General features: G+C 48.6%; 1 protein-coding gene across 1 annotated transcript in view; it reads right to left on the reverse strand.

The window, feature by feature from the left end:
- Positions 1-341: 341 nt before the first annotated feature.
- The window catches only part of Grap2 (GRB2 related adaptor protein 2), a 72,007-nt gene continuing 53,868 nt past the window's right edge, over positions 342-18,480 (reverse strand). The window contains exons 3-8 of the mRNA XM_057792152.1: positions 13,426-13,517; positions 9,627-9,746; positions 6,278-6,446; positions 3,619-3,840; positions 1,943-2,059; positions 342-1,511 (exon numbers count right to left, since the gene is read on the reverse strand). Coding sequence (XP_057648135.1) covers positions 1,332-1,511; positions 1,943-2,059; positions 3,619-3,840; positions 6,278-6,446; positions 9,627-9,746; positions 13,426-13,517 — 900 coding nt within the window. The 3' untranslated portion in view covers positions 342-1,331. The remainder of the gene's footprint in view (positions 1,512-1,942; positions 2,060-3,618; positions 3,841-6,277; positions 6,447-9,626; positions 9,747-13,425; positions 13,518-18,480) is intronic.

The raw sequence follows: 18,480 nt of genomic DNA on the forward strand, positions 1-18,480 counted from the left end.
CAGAACACACATCACACGTGACTACACCAACACCCTTGTAAGTGCCTTCTGTTGTGACATGTTTGCTTCCAGGCTCCACAACGGCACCGAGCTTCTTCTTCTCCAGTGTCCCTCCCCTCAGCCTGTCTTCTCTGCTCTTTCTTCTCCAGGGTGGGCACCAGGACACACAATTCGAGTTTGAGGTGACAAAGAAGGACAGTGTCAGTGGGGTTCCTCCTTCTAGGTGAAAGGAGGCCCCCAGGGGCCGAGCATGCAGATGGAAGAGGAAATTCATATTCATGAAGCTCCTGTCCAGGGTTAAAGTCAATATGTCAATCTGTTTATTGATCAGCAGTCTTGGCTTCCCTCTGGTCCATTGGCAAAGGCACCCCTCAACCACAGAAAATCAGGAGGAAAAAGCAAGAGCGCTCCACAGACACAACCCTTGTAACCACAAAATGAGGCTGCTGACATATCCCACATTCTCAGCCAGGGCTTCTCCAAACACTTCGCAGAATCTAGGCTACAGCTTTCTTTGCAGCCGGGAAAGCAGAAGTTACATTCAAGCAAGCCACAGGGTCTGTGGAGAAGCCCTGTGTTCCCTCGCACCTGTCTCTGTGGCGTCTCCATGTTAAGAGACACTCTCTCTCATCAGCTACAGGGGAAGGGGTCACCCAATGGGCAGTCACTGGTGGAAAAGTAAAAGTTTCTGTCAGGCATTGACTAGGCCTGAGGCTTGCAAGGCTCTCCCACACCAAGCTGAGAAGACTGACCACACCCTTGCCAGCTACCTGCTCAGACTTGCTTGGTGCCTGTGGCCTTGGATCTGCTAAACTTTAGTTCTCAGGGTGCAGTGCCTGCCCTGTGGAGAACAGGGGGGAAGCTACCCTGTAGATGGACGGGGCCAGGTGAGCTACCTAACATGCCTCGCCAAGCCCAGCCCCGTCCTGTGTGTCCATTGCTGGGGTGTGACCTCTGCTTAGCTGCTTGCTCTCTTGGAAAGTTCCCAAGCCAGGAAAGAAGCTGTGAAAGTTCAAGGGTTGGGAGAAGTCCATTTTCCTGCCCTGCTCTCAGCTCCCTGCTGCCCTCTCGCACACAGAAGAGCCGGAAAAGCACCCCATTCTTCCCTCGAGTTCCTTCTCATGCCAGTCAATGAACCAACCCAGCTGCCAATAAATTACTATTAGAAAATGTTGTGTGTAGCGATAGGCATACATATACGTGTTTTGTGTACACACAGACACACGTGTACATCATACGCATGCATGTGTAGTTATAAAGTCCAACTCTTTTTCCCTTGGCCGTATCTTGCAGGCAGCTTCAGACAAAAGCCTCTAGTCACCCAGTAGGACTCATCGCATCATGGGAGCCACATAGTTGGCAGGGAAGAGACCCAGTTTGTTGTGTAGACGGCCGGTCCACCAAGATGGATTGGAGCTATCCAGGACTTCAACCACCTCCCCGCTTCGGAATCCCAGCTCATCTTCTTCCAGAGCCTCGAAGTCATACAGTGCCCGGGCCCAGCGCACTCGCTAGAGGGAACAAGAGACAAGCTGATGAGCTTGTCACACAGGGGAACTGTCACACAGGAGAACCATGGCTCTATCCTGAGTCCCCTGGGTCCTTCCCAAAAAGCTGACCTTGAAGCAATCTAAAGCAGAGTTGATGTGCACAGCCCTGGGCCCTAAGGCGCTGGGACACTCACCAGCTTTGTTCTTGATATGGTCTTGCTCTGCTTTGGTGGAAGCTAGGCACTCACATATGTCAGGCAAGTGCCCTAATACTGAGCCTGTCCTGAGGCCAAGTGCACTGGGTCACAGGGACAAAGCTCACCCATCTCCCACGGCCAGAAGAGCAAGAACAGGAACAAAGTTCAACAGTCAGACTGAAAACGGCAGCCTGAATGAGCCAGGCTGATCCCTCTCCCGAGAGGCCACCCCACGCATGCTGTCTGCTCACTCACCCCTGCCACCTGCAGTTGCACGGGGTCCGTATGTCTCCGGTGCATCAGGGTGGCATTCATCTCACTGCCGATGCTACAATGTCCATCATTTATGTCCAGGCTGCCTCCACGGCGGTCCTAGACACAGGTAACAGAGGGCTATTACATTGTCAGCAGGGGCTTCTCTCACAGCCTGCCCCACCCTTGTGCCTTGCTTGGGTGCTCTCTACAGAACTGACACCCAAGAACTAACTCTCTGACCATCACCCTTCATCTTGGAAAATGGACAGGAAGGAATCTGAAGGGATCTTAGATTTTAAAGGCAAGAATGATGGACTTTATTTATCCAATTAAATAGCAGGTATTTGGGGAGTTGTGCGCCCATGCTTCAGGAATGCAATCAACTGTCACCACCATCATTTGTGTGTTCATATGTGTGAGTGTGAGGGTAGAGGCCCGAGGTTGACATTGGGCATCTTCCTCTGTCACTCTCCATTCACCTGAAGGGACGTTACTGGACCTGGGACTCACTGATTCAGCTAGACTGGCAGGCCAATGATCTTCTGGGATCTGCTGTTTCTACCCACTCACTTCAGTAGTGCCGGGTGGTGGAGGTACACACCTTTAATTCCAGCACTTAGGAGGTGGAGGCAGAGGCAGGCGGATCTTTGTGAGTTTGAGGCCAGCCTGAGTTACAAAGTGAGTTTCAGGACAGGCTCCAAAGCTACACAGAGAAACTCTGTCTTGAAAAACAGACAAGCAAACAAAAGATGTGTTCCCCTATGCTGGCACTTATGTGGGTGATGGGAATCTGACTTCAGGCCCTCTTGTTTGCCTAGCGAACACTTTACTCCCACCCCCTTCTTTTCTTTGATTTTGAGACAGGGTCTTGCTTTGTAGCTCAAGCTGACTTTGGATTCACTATGTAGCCTAGGCTAGAGCTGGGCTCTTAATCCACCTGCCTCAGCCTCCTAAATGTTGGGGTTATAGGCAGGCACCACCACAGATAGCTTGTATGGCTCTTTTCTTAGTTAAAAACAAAAATCAGGAACATTTACTAGTTTAGAGGAAGAACCATATACAGTAATGTGCTAAGTGAACAGATGGAGAAGTGTCCAGGCATGCCTGGGTAGGTCAGGGAAGGAGTCCGGGAAGGTGACGCCTGGGCTCCAGCTTGAAGGAGGAGTGGGACTGACCAGGAAAGATCCGTCAGGCAGACAGAACAGCTTATAAAAAGTCAAAAAGAGAGAAAATGCACTGGATCATGCCAATGACAAAATGTGGTACCAGTTGCTGGATTATGTTTGCATGGTAGTGGGAGCTGATAGCAGAATATGGACCTGGGGAAGTAGATACAGGCAGCTCACACAGAACCCTGCATTGTCCATCTCCATAAGCCAGCTGCCCTCCTGTCTGGAACAGGCAAAGGTAGATAAACAAGAATGCCACACATTTTAATCCAGCTTTCTTTTCATGGGTTACGGAGAAGGAATTGGAATTCTGCTGACAGAATTGTGTGTGTGTGTGTGTGTGTGCGCGCGCGTGTGTATGTGTGTGTGTGTACATGCTCGCTGATGGTTTGTGGGTGGTTTCCATCGTGGGGCCCAGAATCTTTCAGGAAGCTGGTCTGGCCTGGGCCATGGCGTGGGCAGGTCTACCTTCACTCCTTGCCCTGCCTCTCTCTTCTCTTCAGATACCTGGTGGAAATGGTGGTGCTGCAGATACCGCTGCTGTGGAGGAGGCTGTGACCCGGGTGGGAACGGAGGAGGTGGCTGCTGGTGCTGGGGGTACTGCTGGGGACGGGGAGGAGGGTTGTCTGACAGCTTCCGGTTCATCAAAGGTCGGATTTCTTCTCCTACATTTCCACTTGGGTGAGGGCCTCCCTGGGACCTCCTGTCCAGGCTGTTGCTCCGGTGACCCTGGAGAAGAGAATAGGGGCTCCAGGTTTATCCTTCCTCTAGACTTCCTGTCCCTGTCCCTGTTCTGGCAGGAACTGTGTGGTGGTGGTAAGCCTTGAAGGAAACCTAAGGTTTGAACCTCCACATTATCAAAGGGGGTCTCTGCATTCTCAAGCTTCCCTAGTTTGTGAGTTCGGGCCTCTGGCTGACAATTTCCATTTGGTCTAACCATTTCCGTGTGGTTTCCACTCAATCCATTCCTACTGGGTTTGTTTTTCTCTCTGTAATTAAGTTTAAATATTCTACTTCACAGGCAGAAAAGGAGAGGTGACTTGAAAAGGACACGTGTGCTTTGGGGAAGTCAATGCTCCCTTCTGAGCCACCAGCTGATTTGAAGGCTGGATTCTACAATCATCAGAGCAGAGTGCGTTCCCACCCAGAGCACACAAAAGTGCCGAAGAAAAAAAAACCCAAAGGTCAACTGAGATCCTGAGATCCTGTGGATTATTTATCTACAAGACAAACAACCCGCATGTTGCCAAACTGCTGGATACCCTGCCCTCCAGATAGCCCTACTCTTGACTTTGCATAGTCTGGAGCTGTCGTTTACAGCCTGGTGACACGGACTCAAGACAGCAACATTGTGGCAGAGCCATGAAAAACAGGACTGATGTACCGTGAACCAGGAAGGAACAAGGTCTCTCTGCTTCATATTGTAACAGCTAGTGAACCAGAAATACTTTATTGTTATTTTTATTTAACAAACAATTACACAGAAACTTGGGCTCAGTATAAGCTTGCACTGTACAAATATTAACTCATTTAATCCAGTTTAAAGAAAACTTTATACTGTCTCTTATCTCTGAGCCCTGAATCCTAGAGAGTGAATACTTCTTTCCATTTCCTGGTTAAAATAAGCCACAAGAGCTCCGCTGACCTTTGTTTGCTGAACTTCTGTGTGCTCTGATGGGAACACCCTCCTCTCTGATGATTGTTGCATCCCAGCCTTGAAAACAGCTGGTGGCTTAGAAGGGCAGGTTGACTTCCCCAAAGCACGCGAGTCTTTTTCAATCACCTTTCCCGGGGGTTCCAGCTATGCTAGTGGAACCTTTATTATCTCTCTCTCTCTCTCTCTCTCTCTCTCTCTCTCTCTCTCTCTCTCTCTCTCTCTCTCTCTCCACAGTTTCAAGACAGTCCTGGCTGTCCTGGAACTCACTCTGTAGACCAGGCTGGCCTCAAACTCACAGAGATCCTGAGTGCTGGGATTAAGGGACTGTGCCACCACCGCCCCACTTATTACACCTATCTCTTACAGCCATGCTCTTTTCCTTGAGAAGCAGTTTGTACTTTGTAGGTGTGCCCATGTGCATGCGTGTGTGTGGATTCCCTTGTGGGAAGCTGATTATCACGTCTTTGGTGCCTGCCTGCCATGCCCCAGACTCTGCGGCAGGGGCTGTGATTATGCCACTCAGTCGTCACAAGGGTCCAGTGAGGGAGCGACTATTGATTGTACTTTCCATGCCAAGATGAGAAAACACATTTTAAAAAGCATCCTTTTGTTTGTTTGTACATTTGATTTGGTGGGGGTGGGGGTGGGGGACAGTGTCTTGCTTGCCCTAGCTGTCCTAGCATTTACTATGTAGTCCAGTCTGGCCTCCTACTTCTACCTCCTAAGTGCTGGGTACTGTCATGTGCTACCATACCCAGTTTAAAGAAATGCTTTTTTGGGGGAAAAGAAGGTATTTTATTTGGGGTATATGCCTGTATATATGTATGTCACGTGTGTTCGGGTGCTCAAGGAGGCCTGAAGAGGGCATCAGATCCACTGAACCTAGAATTAGTGGTGGTTGGGAGGCCCCTGACATGAGGCTGGGAACTAAACTCAGGTCCTCTGGAAGAGCAGTAAGTGCATTTAACTCACAGGCCACCTCTCCAGGCCTCAGAAAGTGTTCTGTCCTTAGGTGACACAGGTAGTTAGGAATGAAGTGGGATTAAACCTGTGCATCCCTGGGCTCCCGGAGGTCATCAGGAAATTGCCTGGTGCTTTAGTCCTGGCCTCTAGGCTACTCTCTAGTACTGCTGTCTGTCACCCTGACCCTTGAGCAGCTCCTGGTCTGGGCTGAAAGCAGTGATGTAAGATCTACGAATCCCTGATCAACAGCCCCTCCAATGTGAGCTAACATATATAGTACATTTGTAGCTTGATTAGGAGTGAGGGAAGAGATGGGGGCCATTAGATTATCTTACCCTCACAACCCCCTCTTTATGTTGTCTCAAGGGATGAGGAAGCACGATCTGAGAGTCCTCCAAAGCCACCCAGCTAGAGAGTGATCAGCTGGATTAAACGTGAGATCTGACTTCTGGATCAGAACATCATTCTTTGGGAGGGAGTGACGTACACAGGAATCCGGGCTGCCTGAAATCCCTGGCCTGGAGTCTGTGTGGACCTGAGGCATACCTGATCTTCTTTGCTTCCATCCCGAAGGAAGATCTGCTTCTGTTTGGAGATGGAGGTCGTCCTGTAGTAGTCCACCAGCTTATTTAGGGATGGGAACTTCTCAGTCCACAGGAAGTAACTGCCCTTGTTGTCTCGCATGACTTTGAAGTGCTGAACATCGTCCTCGTGCCTGGGGATCAAGCAAACTCAGTGGTGACCATGTCCCTGCTGGGTGGTTGTTTGCAGCCAGAGATGAAGTTTGTTTGAGCAGGCATTGTAGGAACATTTGGGGCGGGGGGGGGGGGACAGGGAGAGACATAAACATACGCCTGTCCTACCCAGCTAGGGAACCAATGACAGAAGAAAGTAAAGATTCCACGCAAGCGGTGAACAAGTGAGTTTAACCGTGGCAACTTATGGTACCACGGACGACGTTCCAAGCAGCTCTGCCACGGAAAGTGTTTCTTTTCCCCAGTCACTGTTAACTGCCTCCACATCTTGGGGTGGTGGCAGGGAGTGGGCCTTGTGATATCCTCCCCATTCCATGATGAAACATTACTGGGCCCATCTTGTGTGGGTCTCACGTTGGTAATCACAACTGTTGGAAGCTCAAGATGGCCATGGCCATGGCATTCTATACAATGGCTGCTCATTCTGCAGCAGCGGGAGTAACACATACGGGCAACCTGAACCAAGCTCTAGTAGCAGGCCTGTGGGAGGGATTATCAACAGAAGACTGTGTGAGTATACTGACTGCTTCGAGAACAATGCCTTCACTACCATTCTGGATCAGGTGGCCAGGCACATCTGTGCTGGGTTTGCAGAAATTGGATTTTAGTCATCTGAAAACAAGGGGACGGGGAGGTTTTACCATCAGCTCTGGACTCATGCCACAGTCAAGTCATCTTTCTTGGTTATAAAGCTTTGGTTTCAGGGGTGGCACATGCCTTTAATCCCAGCACCCAGGAGGCAGAGGCAGGTAGATCTCTGTGAGTTCAAGGCCAGCCTGGTCTACAGAGTAAGTTCCAAGACAGCCAGGTTATACAGAGAGACCCTGTCTTGATAAACAAAACAAAAAATCAAATAAAATAAAGGTTTTTTTTCCCCCAAACAGACCTGCATTTGCATGTTGCAGGTGCATGAGTATTAGTGTTGTCAAAGGCTGGTTCCAGCAGAAAAAGAGTTGACAAGGGCTTTGGAGAGCAGAGATTCATCTGAAGGTTAGTGGAGGCTTCTTAGGAATGGATTTAGGATTCTGGGTTGGAGGGAACAGGAATTCTGGGCCTTTATTCTCATCTTTTATTTGGGTTCTGCTCCTAGCCAAGGGAAGTCAAAGGTAGTATAGTCACTTTTTGCCCAACTGATTTGGGGTGGAAACTGACACATGGCCATTACTGCTGGTCTTCGCCAGGAGTTTGGGCACTAATCATGGCTTTTCTTTAAGATCTGGTATCACTGCTCATAGAGAAGGAAGCATTACTGGTGTGTAATAAGTTTTCACTCACTTCCTCTCAGTAATCACAACAAACATCATGTTGCTGCTTGACAAAACACCTATTCGTATACACATAACTTTATAGAAAAAGTAAAAAAAATCAAAATAAAATAGGTTTGATTGATAAGGTTTATTAATCGAACAAAATTTCACTAATGAAGATCCAATGAGTTTAGAATTTGATATTAAATAATATTGGCTTGAGCCAATTTGTGATTGCCCAAGTTATGAAGAAGTTTTAGTTCAGAAGAACTAGGAGCATAGGACTAGTGACATGGCTCTGTGGGTGTGGTGTTTGAATAAGAATGGCCCCCAGAGGCTCATATATTTAAATACTTAGGATTAGGAGGTGTGGCCATGTTGAAGGAAGTGCATCACTGGAGGTGGGCTTTGAGGTTTCAAAAGCCCATCCTAAGCCCAGTGTCTCTCTCTGCCTGCAGACCAGGATGCTCTCAACTACTTCAGCACCGTCTGCCTGTATGCTTCCACGCTTCCTGCCATGACAATAAAGGACTAAACCTCTGACACTGTAAACAACCCCCTATTAAATGCCTTCTTTTCTAAGAGTTGCCTAGGTCATGGTGTCTCTTCACAGCAATAGAACAGTGACTAAGACAGCAGGTAAAGGTGCCTGCCCTCGAACTTGATGCCCTAAGTTCAGTCCCTGGGACCCACATGTTAGAAGGAGTTCTGACCTTCACATATGCATAGATAGCCCTCAGCCACCACATATATACATATGCACATACAATAAATAAATACATGCTTTACATTTTAGCAAGGAGTCAAGGTAGGCGATATTTGCAAGCATGCTTGAGGTGCACATGCCTATAGATGGCTGGCCCATCATTTATTAGTCCCTCCTACCTGCTTGTTAAAGATCCTTTCTCTCTAAATAACAAAGCAGCTATGGTTTATCACAAGAGATAAGATTTCTGCACAGGAAGCAATAAAGCCTCACACTTTTGAAAGCCATCAGCGAATGCAGGGCAGCGCTGCCTATCAAGTCACCAGGCAGGAGGTATGTCTCCTCTGCTAGGAGCTGCAGTTCATGCACTTTAGTCAGGCGGTCATCAAGTCTAACCTGCAGCCTTTGACACGCTGACCACACTCACTGGGTTCAGATCTGGGGTTTCTCAGTGTAGGTCTGTGTCATCTCCTTGCCTGGACTGAGTCACTTCCTATAAGAGTTACAGTGTCACAGTTCTTTCTGATCCCTTCATCAGGGGCCTTCCTCAACTCGGCCCTGCTCTTCTCAGTTTTGCTTTGCCAGCCAGGTCCTTGCTGTGTGCAAGCAGTCTGGCTCTGCCCAGCGGCTTCCCACAGCAGTGACTGGGGATTTCTGCCTTTCTCTCACCTCTCTTCAGCCCTCTATTGACAGAAACGGGAAAGGTCAAGGTTTGGACTTCCAGACAGACAGTTAAGTGGGCATTCGTTCCCTCCACTCCTTCCACAGACCTCCTTGACATCTATAGACTGTGCTCTCTTCAGAGCACACATATAAAGCAGAACAACTTGCTTTCTGGAAATATCTGGGCCAGACAAGATATTTTTTTTTCCTTCTCCAAATGGTTCTTAATGTAGCTCTGGCTGTTCTGGAACTCACTCTGTAGACTAGGCTGGCCTTGAACTCACAGAGATCTGCCTGCCTCTGCCTCCCGAGTGCTGGGATTAAAGGTGTGCGCCCTCACTACTACACTACTACATCACTCTGAACAGAAATCAGTGTATGGAGGAGTTGAGGACACACGTTCTGGGGAGGAAATAGTAACATAGTTAAAGGGAAGCCACCAGGCTTCTGATCACCGGGTAACCTCCCAGCTTCAGCAGGGGCAACCTGAGAAGGGTCAAGGTGGGCTTTGGAGTAGCCAGTACCTGACAGAGATGGAGAAGTCTCCTGGTGAGCTCTGGCTGGCCCGGATGATGAAGAACCCAATTTCCTTGCCCATGAGTAAGTTCTCTGCTTGGTGTCGAGAGAGGCCTTCATGGAACCACCTGCAGCAGGAGGGCAAAAGAGTTCTCTGAGACACACGCTGGTGGCAGGAAAGGAGAGGGGTCATGGAAAAGAGGAGACTCAAGGGAGGAGGCTGGGGGGCCTTGACTCAGAGTTTGCAGCACTAGGTCTAAAACCTAGCGAAGGCACTCCTCAGCTCTCGGGGAAGCAATGGGCCACTCCTCTGGACTTGCTCTCTTCCTTCCTTCCCTCTAGAAATTTCTCTCTAGCTTGCAAAAACTTGAATCCTGGAAGTCTGCTGCTGCAGAGCAAAATGGGGCCACGTGGGAGTGACTCCCTGCGGGATGCAGCCACCTGCCACTAGGAAATGACAGCAGAGGAGTGGATGTATGGGAAAGAAAAGGGCCGCTGCAGGCATGGAGGCAGGGCTCCAGGCCAAGCTATAGACAAGACCTGAGCACCCACTCCCTTCCCAAGATGTCAGAGGCAGGGCACTTTCCCCCAGGTGCATTCAGAACAGTTCCAGCTCAGGGGTTCGGGCTCTTTGGGCTAACATGGGAGCTTCAGGGTCTTTGACTGCTGTATCCAGCAGAAACTGCCAAGTGTCCAGGAAATCTTGCCTACACTTGGAGATAAGAAAGTCTAACAGCCGGGCCATGGTGGCGCACGCCTTTAATACCAGCACTCGGGAGGCAGAGGCAGGCGGATCTCTGTGAGTTCGAGACCAGCCTGGTTTACAAGAGCTAGTTCCAGGACAGGCTCCAAAGCCACAGAGAAACCCTGTCTCGAAAAACCAAAAAAAAAAAAAAAAAAAAAAAAAAAGAAAGAAAGTCTAACAGCGGCTCCAGACAGTTTCTTTGACTCTTTGGTGAGCCAATCCCTGTGCTCTGAGGTCATCCCCAACAAAAATCCAGGCTGGAAACGTCTTTACTGGGGAAACAGAAATGGAAGAGAAACCAAATTTCCCAGAGCACAGTCAGGGTGGCAGTGGTTGCAAAGTCAAAAAAAATAAATAAATAAAATAAAAATCAAGCACACCAGGTAAGGGGAACGCGGCTGCAGTTGCTGGCAGGAGATCACAAACTCCTCTCCACGGTAGAACGAGGGTTTCCATCCCAGCTGGCAGAGGTGGGGCCCCATCAAACTGCTTGTACTCTGATTGCTGCCATCAGAAGGCTAATCAATGCCCACATCCCTTCGGGACAAACGCACGGCAGGCCTCAGCTTCCGACTCCTTTGTGCGTTATAGAATTTGAGATCCTCGACTCCGGACCCAGCTAGCAGGACGGACACTCTTCTTCCAGACCTGAGTGACGGCAGATGGTTGGTGGTGCTCAGAGGGCCTGAAGCCTGGGGTTTCTGGTGTCTTCTACCTCTTCAGGGCTGAACAGTTGACTCACACATGTAGAAAACACACACTGACAGGAGGTGGAGGCCAGTGCGCTCCGCGGCAGGAAAGATTTTAGCAGAGGCAACAGGCAGGTAGGAATGTTTAAGAAAGCTACATTCTCTGACTAGAATTAACATGGGATTTTTTTTTTAAGATTTCCAAAAATTGACATACATTTTGTATCAGACACAGGAGGCCAGGCTTTCAAGCTTCCTTGTTACTCAAAAGCTACTCTCTCACTTATTTGATATTTCTTATTATTTGTTTTGTGTTTTTCTTCTGGTTTGAATTGGTTAATTAATTACTTTGAAATAGGGTATCTCTATACAACCCTAGATATTCTGGAATAAACTAGGCTGGCTTGAATTTAGAGATCCACCTGCCTCTGCCTCCTAGAGTGTTGGGATTAAAGGCGTGCACCACCACAGCCCCACAGTCTGACAGCTTTTATTGACCATCTTGGAACTCACGGGACCATTTTCTTGGAGCTAGGAAAACAGTGGTGAACAGAACCGACAAGCGACTTCACTCTCAGGGAACTGACATTCTAGGTGGCTCCGGAGATACAGGATAAACATCAGAATAATCAAAACGGCAGGCCCGGGGATTGTGAGCCGGGAGAGAAAACAAAGTGGACAGGACGCTGGGGTGGGAAGTCATTTAAAATGGTCAGGGGAGATGGCCCCATCAGCAAAGTATTTGCTTTGAAAGTGTGACAACCTGACTCTGATCTCCAGCACCCATGTAAAAGGCCAGTGTCGTGATGTACCCCTGTCATTCCGGGACTGGGGAGGCTGATATGGGAAGGTCCCTGGGGCTCACTGGCTAGCTAGCCTAACCTAACTGTCCTGTCTCAAAAGAAGTCAATGATATTCCTACAGGTGACACATAAGGTTGTCCTCTGGTCTCCACATGCATCCATAATCACACACACACACACATACACACACACACATGCACACACACACACACACCTATTGGGAAAAAATGGTAATAAGAAAGGCTTACTGGAGAAGGGTGGTGGTGAGGAGGACATAGCAAAGGAGACTGAAGAGAAGCAGGTAGGGCACTGGAGGACCAAGAGGAGGGGGCCAGACCAAGAAGGCACTGCAGATGTCACAGAAGATAGGAGGTCCTATCATGCCGAGAGGATGGCTGAGAAAGTACTGCAGCAATGTGCACCTGGCTGGGACCTTGCTGACAGGAGTCCTGGGGGAGCCACGGGGATGGGCCGGTGGAGTTGGAAAAAAGGAATGCAAATGCTTTTGAAGAAACGAAAGGAAAACTGGAAGGGGTTGGAACCAGCAGTTTCTTGGTTTTGTTCCTCATTTGTATATCTCACACGATTGCGGCAAGCCTGTTGGTTGACGGGAATGCTCCAGCAGAAGGACAGAAAATAGATAGGAGGAAAGGGGATGTCTCTGATGGAGGCAGGCCAGCTGCATCAGAATGTGGCTGCAGGAGGTGCTGCGGGTCCAGGGCTAGAGGTCCCGAGGGAGGGGGAGGGACCCGAGGAGCTTCTTTTACGGTGCTCCTCCCCTCTACACACACCTGGGAGGGAGGTGGCAGAGCTGAGAGGTAGGGGAGAGTCACTGGCATGCAGAGCCACCTAGCAGGTTATAGAGGCACTAAGGGCCTATGAAGGTCAGGGGTCAAACTTTTGGTGCAACGGTCTTTCCTGGGTCATGGAAAGTGACACCTGGTTAGAGTCATCAATACTACCATGATGTTTTATAAAGGCTATACTCTTGAGGCTAGACCCTGGCTCTAAGACAAGATTAGATTTCTATCTAACCCTTGTGGTCAATTCTTAAGACAAACACAGCCCAATCTCAGTGTTTCACTTCCTCTTTCTGGAGGGAATCTCCCTTCCCCCTCCCCTCTCTCTGACTGGGGTGAGCATTCAGAGACTGTTTGGGATCCCTGCTTAGGGTGGAACACAATCTTAGGCCATCATGGAGAAGAGCTATGCAGGAATGGCTTTTGAAATGGGATGTCCAACAGCGCCCCCTGTGGAATTCTTGAAGGCTTTGTCACTGCGTTCATTATAGGTGATTTTTAAGTTAGAAGTTCATTTTTTATATAATTTTTTTTAAGTAGGCGATCCATGCACGCGGTGTAAGCCTCAAAAGGGACTGTGATGCCATGCAGATAAATCTTCCTCCCACCCTGGCCTTCCGCTTTGAGGTTCTGGAGGCTGGGGAGGGAGATCTCCAGAGGCAGCCATTTCTGACAGTTCCTTGGGTATGCATGGATAATTTTAGTGACGACTGAAAAAGTAAGGGGAGCATGTGTGGGTAGACCCAGCCTGGCAGGCTGGAAATACTTACTCAGGAAACTGGATATCTATAAAATTCTTAGGCACATATCCTTCTTGGCTTCCGAGCTCCGCCTTGAGCCACTCCTCTTGGTTGCTTAGTATCTGGGGGGGGGAGGGAGGCAAAGGACAATGCTGATGAGAGGACACGAAGGGACTGTAGGGCAAAGAGGAATGAGCCTAAGGGACCGGATAGGACATCCGCTCTAGGGCTTAGTGGGGAAGGAGGGAGCACCACGGGTTAACTCTCTGGTTATTTGGCTTTTTTTTTTACTCCATTATTTTTCTCCATTCAAGGCCGCTTACTCAGGTCACCCTATCATAGCTCAGACCAAGCACTCAGACCATGCCCTGAATCCTTTCTTACAATTTTAGGGTTTTTTTTGCAATTATTTATGTGCGTGCACGTATCTGTGTGTGTGCGTGTCCACAGCATGTCTATTGGAGTCAGAAGACAGCTTTTGGTGGCCTTCTCCTTCCTCGTGGGTCCCAGGGGTCGAAGTCACTTCCTGAGCTGTCTCATCAGCCTCTACTTCATCGGCTGATTTTCATGTAGCCCAAGCTGGCCTGGCACTCACTGTAGAGAATGACTTTGAACTCTTGATCGTCCTGCTTCTACCTTCCAAGTACTAGAATTATAGAGGTAGACCACCATGCCTGACCAAAGATTTATTTTTAACAAGGAGATTAAAACTTAGATATCTAAGCAAGACCAGCTTTCTAAACTATAAAGTTTATATTCCCATTTTGAATTTTGAAAATGGTTGGGATAGGACTCACCATACTTGGGATGACAGTACAGGTGTGGTGTCTTGTGTCTGTCATCTCAACACTCAGGAAGGTGAGGCAGGAGGATTCCTGTCAGTTGGAGGCAAGGCTGAGCTATGTAATAGTGCGTTCCAGGTCACAGAGTGAGAACTTGAGGGTGGTGGGAGTTCTCCACAGAGACACTTTTGGGATGCTTTCTATAAACTCAGAATCAGATCCTGAACAAAGTCAAGAATTCTGTCTCCTTACTGCAGGACCCTCCTTGACCGCTACCCACATGTGGTCACCTGCCTTGGTCACTCAGATTACTCAGCAGATGTGACTGTCTGTGTGTTCATTGATTTCAGAACACAAGACACCCTTGAAAGTATTTGTTATCTCCACTGGGAATGTTTCTAAAGGATGTGGGCCTGGACTGAAACAGTGGCCCTACCCAAGGGTGGCCACATAAGAGACTGGGAAACCCGTGGCAGTGCCACCAAGTCGCTGGAGTCTCTGACAGCCCCTCTCCTGTTCCTGACCTGAAGGAATACTAACTCTCTGCGATGGCTTAAGGCATCGTCTCGTTCTTGTAGTCGAACGTGTTCTTTTTCATGGGTGGAGATGCCAGGGTGGGGGTTGGGAGAGAGCAGAGGGAAGATGGGAAAGATGGGAGAGGCCTCTCCAGACAATGCAATGAGCTAATTAGATCAAACATGATGACTGAGGAACCACTTCTTGGAGTTCAGTGTCTTCATTCGAGCTGGGGTTTAGCTGGGGGAAGTCAGAAGTACAGGGCCTTGCGGCTCATGATTGAAGTTTCTGGATTTTCATCTTCAGATTTTATAGAGAACCCCCAAACGATTTTAAGCCAGGAAATGACAGTAAGAATGAGAGTGAAGGAGGACTTCTGAAGATGAGCTGGGGGTGGGGTAAAACCAGGGGAGGAACAGAAGGAAGATGGGTGTCGCCCACCAGGTAAGGGATAATGGGGTCTGAGTTAAGAAGAGGCAAGGACCTAGTTCGGAGGATTCGAGGAAGTAAAATCAGGCAGGGTTTTGTAACCATTTGGGGTAGCTGAGAGAGAAGGGGATTGTGGGAAAACTTTGGATTTCTAGCTTGGGAGACTGAGTGGGTGGTGATGTCTTTACTGAAATAGAGAGGAGAAGGAGGAGCAGGAGGGACTTGTGGGCTTCAGCTGGTAGTGGGTGAATTCCAGCTGAATTCTTCAACTGAGAAGAAAAACTCAGTGAGCTGTGGATGTATTTACTGGACGTAGGAGAGCCGGGGGCTGGTGCCTGGGGTTTCCGAGAGTCATCCAGAAGGGGTAGGACTGGAAGTCCTGAGTCCCTCGGATTTCTCTCTCCCATAGCAAAAGCCAATTTTTCCTTCCTTCCTTCCTTCCTTCCTTCCTTCCTTCCTTCCTTCCTTCCTTCCTTCCTTCCGTTGACAGGGTTTCATATACCCTAAGCTGGCCTCCTATGGCCTCCTATGGTCTCCTATGGCCATCCCTATGCAGCTGATGGTGGTCCTGAATTTCTAATCTTTCTGCCTCTATCCTCGGCGTTCTGAGATTATAGGCAAACATCACCACACCCAGCTGTGCTGGGAATAGTCTCCAGGGCTCCCTGCATGCTAGGTAAGCTCTCTACCAGTTGAGCCACACCCCCAGGCCTAGGCTCTACTTACTTATTTTATTTTATTTTATTTTATTTTATTTTATTTTTCTCTTTTGAAGCAGGGGCTTAGTATGTAGCCCTGGATGCCCTGGAATTCACTGTGCAGACCAGACTGGTCTTGACCTAACAGAGATCATCTTGCCTTTGCCTCCCATAGAGCTGGCATTAAAAGTGTGCACCATCATGCCTGGCATTACATTACTGCTAAAGTGGAAGAAAAGAACCGTGCCATCAGGTTTGGAACAAGAAAACCTGGTTTCGCCAGGTAGTAGTGGTGCACACCTTTAATCCCAGCACTCGGGAGGCAGAGGCAGGTGGATCTCTGTGAGTTTGAGGCCTGCCTGGTCTACAAGAGCTAGTTCCAGGATAGCTAGGACTATTACACAGAGAAAGCCTGTCTTGAAAAGCAAAATAAAACAAAAACCCAAACCTGGTTTCTAGCTCCAATTCTGTCACTAGCTGTGTAACACAAGACAAAACAATTAGCCGTTTGAAAAGCGGGGGTAACAGCAACCCACTTAAGCCTCACAGAGCCAAGGTGAGCTGAGAGAGTTCTGGCATATGAACATCCTTCTGAAGGTATATATTCTTTTGATGTTGCTGTTTTCATTTGTTTGTTTCAAGACAGACAGGGTTTTCCTGTGTGGCTCTGACTGTCTTGGAATTGGCTCTATAGGCCTGGCTGGCCTTGAACTCAGGAATCTGCCTATACCTGCCTCCTGAGTGCTGGGATTAAAGGCAGGTGCCACCACCACCTGGCTGGTATATATATTTTTAAAAATATATATATGTACATGCATATATACATAAACACATACACATATTATTCTGCTCAGCGCAGTATCTTTATGAGGGAGGATTCCAGTTCTCAAAGACATGGAAGGGTTTGTAATTCTTGCAAACACTGTACTTGAATGTTTGGGCTACAATCATTTGTTCTGTAACAGTAAAAGCATGGCCCATATTTGAGCTCGAGAATTGCTGAGAACAGAGAACTTTCTAACATCAAATGGCTCTGGGCTTTGCAGGGGATGGGTGTGGGTCTTGTATGCTGAGGGGAGTGAAGGGGAGGGGAAACACACAATCTAGGTCAGGGGAAGGCGAGGAGGCACAGCAGTGGCGTCTTCTATCCACTTAAATGGCACAAGAACGCTTCCCTCCTTACACTGCTCCAGAACTGACAACTTTGGAATTCGTTTCTGTTATCACAAGGGACAGGGGAGGCGGGAGGTGGAGAAGGGGGGAGAAGAGAGGTGGCTTGGCCAGGGTAACCAATGTCAGATCCAAAGCGAGCAGGGGTGAGGTGAAAGACGCCATTTGGAAATTGGTTTATCACGGAGCGAATCACACCCCGTACTTCGCTCTCTGACCCGAAACAAGCCGCAATCTGAGTAATCAGGCCTGGTGCTCATCTACCCCCTCTAGAAACTAAAAATTGTCCCTGACAGCCAGCCAGCCATTAGTCTCCACCACCTGGGGCTTGATCTGCCAGAGACTGTTTCCAGAAAGGCGATTTACAGGCATTTTATGGTATATATAAGTTATTTTTTCTTAATCTCATTTTTTCTGCAAAGAAAAGTGGGGTGTTTTTTAGGGGTGGTGGCTTCCTCCTGCTGCTGCGGGCCCTGAGCCCCAAAGCTTCCTGTTCTCATCTCTCCATCGATTCAGTTCCCCCTATCTCTTGTACCCATCATGTAAACCCCAGCAAGGAGTTCAGCCCAAACACACGAAGTTCTGCACTTAAATTGCTGTATCGTCTTTCTCAAAATGTTCCCTACGAGAGTAATTTTCTAAGTTACATGGCCTGAGCGTAATCTAGATGTGGGAAGAGAAAGGCCAAAAGACCAGCTGGGAACAAAGGTAAAACTGGATGGAAGTGGAGCTCTCAGAGGCACAGTGGGAAGCTGCAGCATTGCGGAAGTTAATTGTGTGGGATTAGGCTGGCGCTTTTAGGCCTCTCAGTCAGAAGAAATGGGGTTGACTTGGACACACTACAGAAACAGGTAGGGACAAACTCGTATGAACCTGAAAAGTGTGACTCCCAATGTCCTTTCCAACTGTTTATTTCCCTGAAGGACATAGATCAAGCCACTCGGCAGAGCTCCCTCATCCACCATCTTGTCTGCAAGTCCATGAAGATGAGCATCTAGTAGTAAGTGCCTGCTGTATTAACATGAGTGCAGAGAAGAAGTGGAGAGACTCGCTGGGTACCCCGGTGCTTCTTTGCCAGGAGTGCAGAAAGTAAATGGAGAGACTCTCTGGGAACCTACCCCAGTGCTTCTTTGTCCTTCTCTAATGAGCAAGTCTGTTTAATCTTAAGCACCAAAGGCCAATCAAGAAATCTGAGCACCTCAAAGTGAATTTCGAGGGCACTCAAGAGCTGGCCTTGAAATGGTTTGCAGTAATCCCTGGGCATGTTTTTTGCCTCAGGATGGGAGTGACTGACTTGGTCACTAAGGGCCACCATTCAAAATGAGATCTCTGTCACAGGCTCTCTGTGCTTTCTTTGTTCTTTACCACTATAGCTGCGACGGGCGGAATCTGAAAGGGTGGGCAGGGTTGACTTTCTGATGGAATTCTAAATGGTCACATAGATGCCATTTCCCAGGCCAAGACATATATACTGGGTCCCTGTTTGGGGA

Source organism: Chionomys nivalis, chromosome 17 (genome assembly GCF_950005125.1).
Source record: "Chionomys nivalis chromosome 17, mChiNiv1.1, whole genome shotgun sequence".
NCBI classification, from domain to species: domain Eukaryota; kingdom Metazoa; phylum Chordata; class Mammalia; order Rodentia; family Cricetidae; genus Chionomys; species Chionomys nivalis.